This window comes from Coloeus monedula (genome assembly GCF_965178545.1).
Source record: "Coloeus monedula genome assembly, chromosome: 32".
Lineage (NCBI taxonomy): Eukaryota > Metazoa > Chordata > Aves > Passeriformes > Corvidae > Coloeus > Coloeus monedula.
The window spans coordinates 804,760-817,990 of record NC_138812.1 but is presented as its reverse complement, the minus strand read 5'-3'; the positions used below and the strand labels follow the sequence as shown (position 1 = coordinate 817,990).

At 42.5% G+C, this 13,231-nt stretch overlaps 1 protein-coding gene across 1 annotated transcript in view; it reads left to right on the top strand.

Moving 5' to 3' along the window:
- Positions 1–13,231, top strand: part of OXA1L (OXA1L mitochondrial inner membrane insertase) — a 36,306-nt gene that overhangs the window by 20,942 nt on the left and 2,133 nt on the right. The window contains exons 7-9 of the mRNA XM_082299485.1: positions 7,880–8,044; positions 9,226–9,330; positions 11,834–12,005. Coding sequence (XP_082155611.1) covers positions 7,880–8,044; positions 9,226–9,330; positions 11,834–12,005 — 442 coding nt within the window. The remainder of the gene's footprint in view (positions 1–7,879; positions 8,045–9,225; positions 9,331–11,833; positions 12,006–13,231) is intronic.

The following is a 13,231-nucleotide window of genomic DNA, read 5'->3' as shown; positions in this document are numbered from 1 at the left end:
AAAAAATCCTAAAATAATCTGAAAAAAATCCTAAAAATTCCTGGATTTTTCCCAAATTTTCCCAAAATTTTCCCTGGTTTTGGGGATTTCCAGGCCCCAAAAATCTCTTTTAAAAATCCTATAAAAACGCAAAAAAAATCCTGAAAAAATCGAAAAAAAATCAAAAAAATCCCAAAAAAATCCCCAAAAAATCCCAAAAAATTCCCTTTTTTTCCCCCAAACTTTCCGAAATTCTCTCTAATTTTTGGGGGGGTCCCAGACCCCCCTTTTCGTGTCCTTCTTCCTGGCCCTGCAGGGGATGGCGCCGGCGCTGGGCTGGTTCCAGGTGCCCAAAATCTCCCAAAAATCCCTTTAAAAAGTGTTTCAAAAATGCTAAAAAATTCCCAAAAAATCCCCCAAAAAATCCTACAAAATTCCTGGATTTTTCCCAAATTTTCCTGGATTTTTCCCTAATTTTGGGGAGTCGCCAACCCCAAAAATCCTAAAAAAAAATCCTAACAAAAACTTTAAAAAATTCTAAAAAAATCCCAAAAAAATCCTAAAAATTCTTGGATTTTTCCCAAATTTTCTCAAAATTTTCCTTTACTTTGGGGAGTTCCAGACCTCAAAAATCCCCGTTAAAAATCCAAAAAAAAATGCAAAAAGAAGTCTAAAAATCCCCAAAAATTCCTAAAAAATCAAAAAAAATCCCAAAAAAATCCCAAAAAAATCCCCAAAAAATCCCAAAAAATTCCCTTTTTTTCCCCCAAACTTTCCGAAATTCTCTCTAATTTTTGGGGGGGGTCCCAGACCCCCCTTTTCGTGTCCTTCTTCCTGGCCCTGCAGGGGATGGCGGCGGCGCCGGCGCTGGGCTGGTTCCAGGTGCCCAAAATCTCCCAAAAATCCCTTTAAAAAGTGTTTCAAAAATGCTAAAAAATTCCTAAAAAATCCCCCAAAAAATCCTACAAAATTCCTGAATTTTTCCCAAATTTTCCTGGATTTTTCCCTAATTTTGGGGAGTCGCCAACCCCAAAAATCCCATTTAAAAATCCTAAAATAAAATCCCAAAAAATCCCCAAAAATTCTCAAAAAAATGCTAAGAATCCCCGTGTTTTTCCCATATTTCTGGAAAGTTTTCTGTAATTTTATGGAGTCACAGATCCCAAAAATCCCATTTAAAAAATCCAAAAAAAAAGCAAAAATAATCCTGAAAGAATCCCCCAAAAAATCCTAAAAAACCCCAGGTTTTTTTCCAAACTTCCCTATAATTTTCCCTAATTTTGGGGAGTCGCCGACCAGAAAAATCCCATTTCAAAGTGCTAAAAAAATTCCCAAAAAAATCCCCAGAAAAACTCTAAAACTTCCAGGTCTTTTCCCAAAATTTCTTAAAATTTTCCCTAATTCTGGGGAGTCCCAGACCCCAGAAATCCCTTTTAAAAATATGAAAAAATGCAAAAAAAATCCTAAAAAAATTCAAAAAAAATCCAAAAAAAATCCCCAAAAAATCCTAAAAAAAATCCTGAAAAAATCCTTAAAAAGTCCGAAAAATTGCATTTTTTTTCCCCAAACTTTGCTAGATTTTTCCCTAATTTTGGGGTCATCCTAGACCCCAAAATCCCCCAATCCCCTTAAAAAATCCCCAAAAAACCCCAAAAATTCTGAAAAAATCCTAAAATAATCTGAAAAAAATCCTAAAAATTCCTGGATTTTTCCCAAATTTTCCCAAAATTTTCCCTGGTTTTGGGGATTTCCAGGCCCCAAAAATCTCTTTTAAAAATCCTATAAAAACGCAAAAAAAATCCTGAAAAAATCGAAAAAAAATCAAAAAAATCCCAAAAAAATCCCCAAAAAATCCCAAAAAATTCCCTTTTTTTCCCCCAAACTTTCCGAAATTCTCTCTAATTTTTGGGGGGTCCCAGACCCCCCTTTTCGTGTCCTTCTTCCTGGCCCTGCAGGGGATGGCGGCGGCGCCGGCGCTGGGCTGGTTCCAGGTGCCCAAAATCTCCCAAAAATCCCTTTAAAAAGTGTTTCAAAAATGCTAAAAAATTCCCAAAAAATCCTACAAAATTCCTGGATTTTTCCCAAATTTTCTTGGATTTTTCCCTAATTTTGGGGAGTCGCCAACCCCAAAAATCCCATTTAAAAATCCTAACAAAAACTTTAAAAAATTCTAAAAAAATCCCAAAAAAATCCTAAAAATTCTTGTGTTTTTCCCAAATTTTCCCAAAATTTTCCTTTACTTTGGGGAGTTCCAGACCTCAAAAATCCCCGTTAAAAATCCAAAAAAAAATGCAAAAAGAAGTCAAAAAATCCCCAAAAATTCCTAAAAAATCCAGAAAAATCCCAAAAAAATCCCAAAAAAATCCCCAAAAAATCCCAAAAAATTCCCTTTTTTTCCCCCAAACTTTCCGAAATTCCCTCTAATTTTTGGGGGGGTCCCAGACCCCCCTTTTCGTGTCCTTCTTCCTGGCCCTGCAGGGGATGGCGGCAGCGCCGGCGCTGGGCTGGTTCCAGGTGCCCAAAATCCCCCAAAAATCCCTTTAAAAAGTGTTTCAAAAATGCTAAAAAATTCCCAAAAAATCCCCCAAAAAATCCTACAAAATTCCTGCATTTTTCCCAAATTTTCCTGCATTTTTCCCTAATTTTGGGGAGTCGCCAACCCCAAAAATCCCATTTAAAAATCCTAAAAAATCAAAAAAAATCCCCAAAAAATCCAAAAAAATCCCAAAAAAATCCCAAAAAAATCCCCAAAAAATCCCAAAAAATTCCCTTTTTTTCCCCCAAACTTTCCGAAATTCCCTCTAATTTTTGGGGGGTCCCAGACCCCCCTTTTCGTGTCCTTCTTCCTGGCCCTGCAGGGGATGGCGGCAGCGCCGGCGCTGGGCTGGTTCCAGGTGCCCAAAATCCCCCAAAAATCCCTTTAAAAAGTGTTTCAAAAATGCTAAAAAATTCCCAAAAAATCCCCCAAAAAATCCTACAAAATTCCTGGATTTTTCCCAAATTTTCCTGGATTTTTCCCTAATTTTGGGGAGTCGCCGACCCCAAAAATCCCATTTAAAAATCCTAAAAAATCAAAAAAAATCCCCAAAAAATCCAAAAAAATCCCTAAAAAATTGAAAAAAAATCCCCAAAAAATCCCAAAAAATTCCCTTTTTTCCCCCCAAACTTTCCAAAATTCCCTCTAATTTTTGGGGGGGTCCCAGACCCCCCTTTTCGTGTCCTTCTTCCTGGCCCTGCAGGGGATGGCGGCGGCGCTGGGCTTGTTCCAGGTGCCCAAAATCCCCCAAAAATCCCTTTAAAAAGTGTTTCAAAAATGCTAAAAAATTCCCAAAAAATCCCCCAAAAAATCCTACAAAATTCCTGGATTTTTCCCAAATTTTCCTGGATTTTTCCCTAATTTTGGGGAGTCGCCGACCCCAAAAATCCCATTTAAAAATCGTAAAAAAATCAAAAAAAATCCCCAAAAAATCCCTAAAAAATTGAAAAAAAATCCCAAAAAAACCCCAAAAAATTCCCTTTTTTTCCCCCAAACTTTCCGAAATTCCCTCTAATTTTTGGGGGGGTCCCAGACCCCCCTTTTCGTGTCCTTCTTCCTGGCCCTGCAGGGGATGGCGGCAGCGCCGGTGCTGGGCTGGTTCCAGGTGCCCAAAATCCCCCAAAAATCCCTTTAAAAAGTGTTTCAAAAATGCTAAAAAATTCCCAAAAAATCCCCCAAAAAATCCTACAAAATTCCTGGATTTTTCCCAAATTTTCCTGCATTTTTCCCTAATTTTGGGGAGTCGCTAACCCCAAAAATCCCATTTAAAAATCCTAACAAAAACTTTAAAAAATTCTAAAAAAATCCAAAGAAAATGCTAAAAATTCTTGGATTTTTCCCAAATTTTCTCAAAATTTTCCTTTACTTTGGGGAGTTCCAGACCTCAAAAATCCCCGTTAAAAATCCAAAAAAAAATGCAAAAAGAAGTCTAAAAATCCCCAAAAATTCCTAAAAAATCCCAAAAAAATCCAAAAAAAATCTGAAAAAAATCCCCAAAAAATCCCAAAAAATTCCTTTTTTTTCCCCCAAACTTTCCGAAATTCTCTCTAATTTTTGGGGGGTCCCAGACCCCCCTTTTCGTGTCCTTCTTCCTGGCCCTGCAGGGGATGGCGGCGGCGCCGGCGCTGGGCTGGTTCCAGGTGCCCAAAATCTCCCAAAAATCCCTTTAAAAAGTGTTTCAAAAATGCTAAAAAATTCCCAAAAAATCCCCCAAAAAATCCTACAAAATTCCTGGATTTTTCCCAAATTTTCCTGCATTTTTCCCTAATTTTGGGGAGTCGCCGACCCCAAAAATCCCATTTAAAAATCCCAAAAAAAAATCCCAAAAAATCCCCAAAAATTCTCAAAAAAATGCTAAGAATTCCCGTGTTTTTCCCATATTTCTGGAAAGTTTTCTGTAATTTTATGGAGTCACAGATCCCAAAAATCCCATTTAAAAAATCCAAAAAAAATGCAAAAATAATCCTGAAAGAATCCCCCAAAAAATCCTAAAAAAACCCAGGTTTTTTTCCAAACTTCCCTATAATTTTCCCTAATTTTGGGGAGTCGCCGACCAGAAAAATCCCATTTCAAAGTGCTAAAAAAATTCCCAAAAAAATCCCCAGAAAAACTCTAAAACTTCCAGGTCTTTTCCCAAAATTTCTTAAAATTTTCCCTAATTCTGGGGAGTCCCAGACCCCAGAAATGCCTTTTAAAAATAAAAAAAAATGCAAAAAAAATCCTAAAAAAATTCAAAAAAAATCCCCAAAAAATCCTAAAAAAAAATCCTGAAAAAATCCTTAAAAAGTCCGAAAAATTGCGGTTTTTTTCCCCAAACTTTGCTAAATTTTTCCCTAATTTTGGGGTCATCCTAGACCCCAAAATCCCCCAATCCCCTTAAAAAATCCCCAAAAAACACCAAAAATTCTGAAAAAATCCTAAAATAATCTGAAAAAAATCCTAAAAATTCCTGGATTTTTCCCAAATTTTCCCAAAATTTTCCCTGGTTTTGGGGATTTCCAGGCCCCAAAAATCTCTTTTAAAAATCCTATAAAAACGCAAAAAAAATCCTGAAAAAATCGAAAAAAAATCAAAAAAATCCCAAAAAAATCCCCAAAAAATCCCAAAAAATTCCCTTTTTTTCCCCCAAACTTTCCGAAATTCTCTCTAATTTTTGGGGGGGTCCCAGACCCCCCTTTTCGTGTCCTTCTTCCTGGCCCTGCAGGGGATGGCGCCGGCGCTGGGCTGGTTCCAGGTGCCCAAAATCTCCCAAAAATCCCTTTAAAAAGTGTTTCAAAAATGCTAAAAAATTCCCAAAAAATCCCCCAAAAAATCCTACAAAATTCCTGGATTTTTCCCAAATTTTCCTGGATTTTTCCCTAATTTTGGGGAGTCGCCAACCCCAAAAATCCTAAAAAAAAATCCTAACAAAAACTTTAAAAAATTCTAAAAAAATCCCAAAAAAATCCTAAAAATTCTTGGATTTTTCCCAAATTTTCTCAAAATTTTCCTTTACTTTGGGGAGTTCCAGACCTCAAAAATCCCCGTTAAAAATCCAAAAAAAAATGCAAAAAGAAGTCTAAAAATCCCCAAAAATTCCTAAAAAATCAAAAAAAATCCCAAAAAAATCCCAAAAAAATCCCCAAAAAATCCCAAAAAATTCCCTTTTTTTCCCCCAAACTTTCCGAAATTCTCTCTAATTTTTGGGGGGGGTCCCAGACCCCCCTTTTCGTGTCCTTCTTCCTGGCCCTGCAGGGGATGGCGGCGGCGCCGGCGCTGGGCTGGTTCCAGGTGCCCAAAATCTCCCAAAAATCCCTTTAAAAAGTGTTTCAAAAATGCTAAAAAATTCCTAAAAAATCCCCCAAAAAATCCTACAAAATTCCTGAATTTTTCCCAAATTTTCCTGGATTTTTCCCTAATTTTGGGGAGTCGCCAACCCCAAAAATCCCATTTAAAAATCCTAAAATAAAATCCCAAAAAATCCCCAAAAATTCTCAAAAAAATGCTAAGAATCCCCGTGTTTTTCCCATATTTCTGGAAAGTTTTCTGTAATTTTATGGAGTCACAGATCCCAAAAATCCCATTTAAAAAATCCAAAAAAAAAGCAAAAATAATCCTGAAAGAATCCCCCAAAAAATCCTAAAAAACCCCAGGTTTTTTTCCAAACTTCCCTATAATTTTCCCTAATTTTGGGGAGTCGCCGACCAGAAAAATCCCATTTCAAAGTGCTAAAAAAATTCCCAAAAAAATCCCCAGAAAAACTCTAAAACTTCCAGGTCTTTTCCCAAAATTTCTTAAAATTTTCCCTAATTCTGGGGAGTCCCAGACCCCAGAAATCCCTTTTAAAAATATGAAAAAATGCAAAAAAAATCCTAAAAAAATTCAAAAAAAATCCAAAAAAAATCCCCAAAAAATCCTAAAAAAAATCCTGAAAAAATCCTTAAAAAGTCCGAAAAATTGCATTTTTTTTCCCCAAACTTTGCTAGATTTTTCCCTAATTTTGGGGTCATCCTAGACCCCAAAATCCCCCAATCCCCTTAAAAAATCCCCAAAAAACCCCAAAAATTCTGAAAAAATCCTAAAATAATCTGAAAAAAATCCTAAAAATTCCTGGATTTTTCCCAAATTTTCCCAAAATTTTCCCTGGTTTTGGGGATTTCCAGGCCCCAAAAATCTCTTTTAAAAATCCTATAAAAACGCAAAAAAAATCCTGAAAAAATCGAAAAAAAATCAAAAAAATCCCAAAAAAATCCCCAAAAAATCCCAAAAAATTCCCTTTTTTTCCCCCAAACTTTCCGAAATTCTCTCTAATTTTTGGGGGGTCCCAGACCCCCCTTTTCGTGTCCTTCTTCCTGGCCCTGCAGGGGATGGCGGCGGCGCCGGCGCTGGGCTGGTTCCAGGTGCCCAAAATCTCCCAAAAATCCCTTTAAAAAGTGTTTCAAAAATGCTAAAAAATTCCCAAAAAATCCTACAAAATTCCTGGATTTTTCCCAAATTTTCTTGGATTTTTCCCTAATTTTGGGGAGTCGCCAACCCCAAAAATCCCATTTAAAAATCCTAACAAAAACTTTAAAAAATTCTAAAAAAATCCCAAAAAAATCCTAAAAATTCTTGTGTTTTTCCCAAATTTTCCCAAAATTTTCCTTTACTTTGGGGAGTTCCAGACCTCAAAAATCCCCGTTAAAAATCCAAAAAAAAATGCAAAAAGAAGTCAAAAAATCCCCAAAAATTCCTAAAAAATCCAGAAAAATCCCAAAAAAATCCCAAAAAAATCCCCAAAAAATCCCAAAAAATTCCCTTTTTTTCCCCCAAACTTTCCGAAATTCCCTCTAATTTTTGGGGGGGTCCCAGACCCCCCTTTTCGTGTCCTTCTTCCTGGCCCTGCAGGGGATGGCGGCGGCGCCGGCGCTGGGCTGGTTCCAGGTGCCCAAAATCTCCCAAAAATCCCTTTAAAAAGTGTTTCAAAAATGCTAAAAAATTCCCAAAAAATCCCCCAAAAAATCCTACAAAATTCCTGGATTTTTCCCAAATTTTCCTGCATTTTTCCCTAATTTTGGGGAGTTGCCAACCCCAAAAATCCCATTTAAAAATCCTAACAAAAACTTTAAAAAATTCTAAAAAAATCCCAAAAAAATCCTAAAAATTCTTGTGTTTTTCCCAAATTTTCCCAAAATTTTCCTTTACTTTGGGGAGTTCCAGACCTCAAAAATCCCCGTTAAAAATCCAAAAAAAAATGCAAAAAGAAGTCAAAAAATCCCCAAAAATTCCTAAAAAATCCAAAAAAATCCCAAAAAAATCCCAAAAAAATCCCCAAAAAATCCCAAAAAATTCCCTTTTTTTTCCCCAAACTTTCCGAAATTCTCTCTAATTTTTGGGGGGTCCCAGACCCCCCTTTTTGTGTCCTTCTTCCTGGCCCTGCAGGGGATGGCGGCGGCGCCGGTGCCGGGGTTTCTGCGGGGGGGGCTGGGCTGGTTCCCCGATTTGGCCGCCCCCGACCCCTTCTACGTCCTGCCCGTGCTGGTCACCGCCTCCACCTGGCTCGTGCTCGAGGTTTTGGGGCTAAAAAGGGCGATTTTGGGCAAAAAGATGGCGGGGGGGGAAAAAAATCGGGGGTTTTGGTGGGGGAAACGGGGAATTTGGGGGGAAAAATGGGGGGTTTGGGGGGGGAAATGGGGGGTTGAGGGGGGGAAATGGGGGTTTGGGGGGAAATTTGGGGGTTTTGGGGGGAAAAATGGGGATTTGGGGAAAAAATGGGGATTTGGGAGAAAAATGGGGGTTGTGGAGAGGAAAAACGGGAATTTTGTCATGGAAAATGGGGGTTTGGGGGGAAAAATGGGGATTTTGGGGGAAGAATGGGGGTTTGGGGGGAAATTCGGGGGTTTTGTGGGGGCAAATGGGAATTTTGGGGTGAAAAATGGGGATTTGGGGGGGAAAATGGGGGGTTGGGTGGAAATTTGGGGGTTTTGGGGGGAAAAATGGGGATTTGGGGACAAAATGGGATTTGGAGGGGAAAAATGGGAATTTAAGGGGAAAAATGGGGGTTTGGGGGTAGAAATTTGGGGTTTTTGTGAGGGTAAATGGGAATTTTGGGGTGAAAAATGGGGATTTGGAGGGAAAATGGGGGTTTGGGGGGAAAATTGGGGATGTTGAGGGGAAAAATGGGGGTTGGGGGGGGGAAATGGGAATTTTGGGGGAAAAAATAGGGGTTTGGGGGGAAAATGGGGATTTTGGTGGGAGAAATGGATGGTTTGGGGGAAAAATGGGGATTTTGGGGGGAAAAATGGGGGTTTGGGGGGAAATTTGGGGGTTTGGGGGGGAAAAATGGGAATTTTTGGGTGAAAAATGGGGATTTGGGGGGAAATATGGGGGTTTGGGGGGAAATTTGGGGGATTTGGGAGAAAAATGGGGGTTTTGGGGGGAAAAAATGGGAATTTTGGGGAAAAATATTGGGATTTGAGGTGAAAAATGGGGATTTTGTGCAAAAAATGGGTAATTTGGGGAGCAAAATGGGGATGTTAGGGAAAAAATGGGGATTTTGGAGGGAAAAACGGGGATTTGGGGTAAAAAATGGGGGGTTAAGGGGAAAAAATGGTGATTTTAAGGAAAAATGGTGATTTTGGAGGGAAAAATGGAGATTTCGGGAAGTTCTGCCAGAACTATCGGGGAAAGGGGGTGGGGAATCTGTATGCAAATGAGGGGGGGTGGTTAATTGGCATCTGCCCTGCCCACAGCTGGGGGCGGAGACGGGCGTGTCAGCGCCGGGGGCGGGGCCTGTCCGTCAAATCCTGAGGCTCCTCCCCCTCTTCTTCCTGCCCTTCATCCTCCACTTCCCCACCGTGAGTCGGGGGCGGGGCCTGGTGGGGAAAAGGGGCGGGGCCACTTTAAGAGGGGGTGTGGTCACTTTAAGAGGGGGTGTGGTCGCTTTAAAAAGAGACGTGACCACCTTAAAAAGGGTGTGGTCGCTTTAAATGGGGTGTGGTCCCTTTAAGAGGGAGTGGGGTCATTTTAAAAGGGCGTGTGGTCGCTTTAAAAGGGGGTGGGGTTACTTCAAAAGGGTGTGGCCACTTTTAAAGGGGTGTGGCCACTTTAAAAGGGGCGTGGATACTTCAAAAGGGTGTGGTGCCTTTAAGAGGGGGTCTGGTCTCTTTAAAAGGGGGTGGGGTCTCTTTAAAAGGTGTGGCCACTTTTAAAGGGGTGTGGCCACTTTAAAAAGGGTGTGGCCGCTTTAAAAGAGGCGTGGTCACTTTAAATGGGGCATGGTCATTTTTAAAATGGGCGTGGTCACTTTAAAAGGGGTGTGGCCGCTTTAAAAGGAGTGTGGTCACTTTAAATAGGGCATGGTCATTTTTAAAGTGGGCGTGGTCCCTTTAAAAGGGGTGTGGCCATGTTAAATGGGTGTGGCCACTTTAAAAGGGGGTGTGATCACTTTAAAAGGGGCGTGGCCACTTCAAAAGCAGGCATGGTCACTTTAAATGGTGCGTGGTCGCTTTAAAAGGGGGCGTGGTCACTTTAAAAGAGGGTGTGGTTATTTATAAGAGGTGTGGTTACTTTAAAGTGGGTGTGGTCCCTTTAAATGGTGCATGGTCACTTTAAAAGGGTCGTGGTCACTTCAGAAGGGTGTGGGGACTTTAAAAGGGGCACGGTCACTTTAAAAGTGGGTGTGGTTATTTCAAAGAGGTGTGGTTACTTTAAAATGGGCGTGGTCCCTTTAAAAGTGGCGTGGATCCTTTAAATGATGTGTGGCCACTTTACAAGGGTGTGGCCGCTTTTAAAAGGGGCGTGGTCCCTTTAAAAGGGGTGTGGTCCTTTTAAAAGGTGGGTGACCACTTTAAAAGGGGGTGTGGTCACTTTAAAATTGGTGGGGTCGCTTTAAAAGAGTGCATGGTCACTTTAAAAGGGGTGTGGTTCCTCTTAAAAGGCCGTGGTCACTTTAAAAGGACATGGTCACTTTAAAAAGGAGTGTGGTCATTTTAAAAGGGGTGTGGTCTTTCTTAAAAGGGCATGGTCACTTTAAAAGGGTGTGGTCACTTTAAAAAGGGGTGGGGGCACTTTAAAGGGGGCGTGGCCACTTTAAAAAGGGGGTGGCCACTTTAAAAGGGGAACGGTCACTTTAAAAGAGGTGTGGCCACTTTAAAAAGGGTGTGGCCACTTTAAAAGGGGCATGGTCACTTTAAAAAGGGGAATGGTCACTTTAAAAGAGGTGTGGCCACTTTAAAAAGGGTGTGGCCACTTTAAGAAGGGTGTGGCCACTTTAAAAGGGGCACGGTCACTTTAAAAAGGGGAATGGTCACTTTAAAAGAGGTGTGGTTACTTTACACCGGGTGTGGTCCCTTTAAAAGGGGCGTGGATCCTTTAAATGGTGTGTGACCACTTTAAAAGTGGGCGTGGCCACTTTAAAAGGGTGTGGCCACTTTTAAAAGGGGTGTGGTCCCTTTAAAATGTGTGTGACCACTTTAAATGGGGGCGTGGTCACTTTAAAATTGGTGGGGTCATATTGAAAGGGTGTGTGGTTACATTAAAAGGGGTGTGGGCCCTTTAAAAGGGGGCGTGGTCACTTTAAAAAGGCATGGTCACTTTAAAAGGGGTGTGGTCACTTTAAAAGCCAGCGTGGTCACTTTAAGACAGGGCGGGGCCACTTAAAAAGGCGTGGTCGCTTTGAAAGAGGTGTGGCCACTTTAAAGGGGGCGTGGCCACTTTAAAAAGGGGCATGGTCACTTTAAAAGGGGTGTGGTCACTTTAAAGGGGGTGTGGTCACTTTAAAAAGATGTGTGGCCACTTTAAAAGGGGTGTGGTCCCTTTAAATGGCATGTGGCCACTTTAAAAGTAGGCGTGGCCACTTTAAAAGGGGGGGTGGTCACTTTGAGGGGGCGTGGTTCCTTTAAGAGTGGGCGTGGCCTGTTTAAATAAGGGGTGTGGCCATTTAAAATCACTGCTGTCGCTTTAAGAGGGGCGTGTCCCCTTTAAGAGTGGGCGTGGCCACGCTAAGAAACAACCGCGGGCTCTTTAAAAGGGGGCGTGGCCTCTTTAAATCGAGGTGGGAGTGGCTTCCAAAAGGGGGCGTGGCCTCAGGAAATGGAACTTTCCGTCCCGGAAATGGGGCGGAGCTTCAAAAGTGGGCGTGGCTCTGCCCCTTTTATGGGCGTGGCCTCCAAATTTGGGGGGGGCCCCCCCTCCAATCAGAGCCTCCCTCCCCAAATTCCCGCCGTTTTCCCCAAAATCCCCGAATTTCCCCCCAAAAATCACCACCGTTTTCCCCCACCCCCCCCCACTTCCGGGTTCGCCGCTTAACCCCGCCCCTTGTGGGCGTGTCCTCGTTGCTGATTGGCTGCTCCTTCGCAGGCCGTCTTCACCTATTGGCTGACGTCCAACAGCTTCAGCCTATTGCAGATGGGGCTGCTGCGAATCCCCGCCCTCCGCGCCAGACTGGGCGTGGCCCCGCCCCCGGCCCCGCCCCCCGGCTCTGGCCCCGCCCCCACGAAAAAAGGCGGGATCCTGAGGCAGCTGAAGGAGGGTGAGGGAAATGGGGCGAAATCCCGCGATTTTGGGGCTTTTTGGGGGGAAATCCCGGGATTTTGGGGCTTTTGGGGGGGGGGTTGTGGGAAATGGGGCGAAATCCCGCGATTTTGGGGCTTTTGGGGGGGGTTTTGTGGGAAATGGGGCGAAATCCTGGGATTTTGGGGCTTTTTGGGTGGTTTTGGTGGGAAATGGGGCTAAATCCCGCGTTTTTGGGGGTTTTTTTGTGGGAAATGGGGCGAAATCCCCGGATTTTGGGGCTTTTGGGGGGGATTTTGGGGTTTTTTTGTGGGAAATGGGGCAAAATCCTGAGATTTTTGTGGGAAATCCCGCGATTTTGGGGCTTTTTTGGGGCGTTTTTTGTGGGAAATGGGGGGAAATCCCGCGATTTTGGGGCTTTTTTGGGGGGTTTTTTGTGGGAAATGGGGCAAAATCCCCGGATTTTGGGGCTTTTGGGGAGGATTTGGGGGGTTTTTTTGTGGTAAATGGGGCGAAATCCCGGGATTTTGGGGCTTTTTTGGGGGGGTTTTGTGGGAAATGGGGGGAAATCCCGCGATTTTGGGGCTTTTTTGGGGGGGTTTTGTGGGAAATGGGGCGAAATCCCGGGATTTTGGGGCTTTTTTGGGGCGTTTTTTGTGGGAAATGGGGGGAAATCCCGCGATTTTGGGGCTTTTTTGGGGGGTTTTTTGTGGGAAATGGGGCAAAATCCCCGGATTTTGGGGCTTTTGGGGAGGATTTGGGGGTTTTTTTTGTGGTAAATGGGGCGAAATCCCGGGATTTTGGGGCTTTTTTGGGGGGGTTTTGTGGGAAATGGGGCGAAATCCCGGGATTTTGGGGCTTTTTGGGGGGGGGAATTCTGGGATTTTGGGGCTTCTTTGGGGTTTTTTTTGTGGGAAATGGGGCGAAATCTCGGGATTTTGGGGCATTTTGTGGGAAATGGGAAATCCCGGGATTTTGGGGCTTTTTGGGGTTTTTTTTGTGGGAAATGGGGTGAAATCCCGGGATTTTGGGGCTTTTTTGGGGGGTTTTTTGTGGGAAATAGGGGAAAATCCTGGGATTTTGGGGCTTTTTTGTGGGAAATGGGGCAAAATCCTGGGATTTTGGGGCTTTTTGGGGGTAAATCCAAGGATTTGGGGGGATCTAGGGTGGAAATCAGGGATTTGGGGCAAAATCCAGGGATTTTGGGGGTAAATCTGGGGATTTTGGGGTGGAAATCAGGGATTT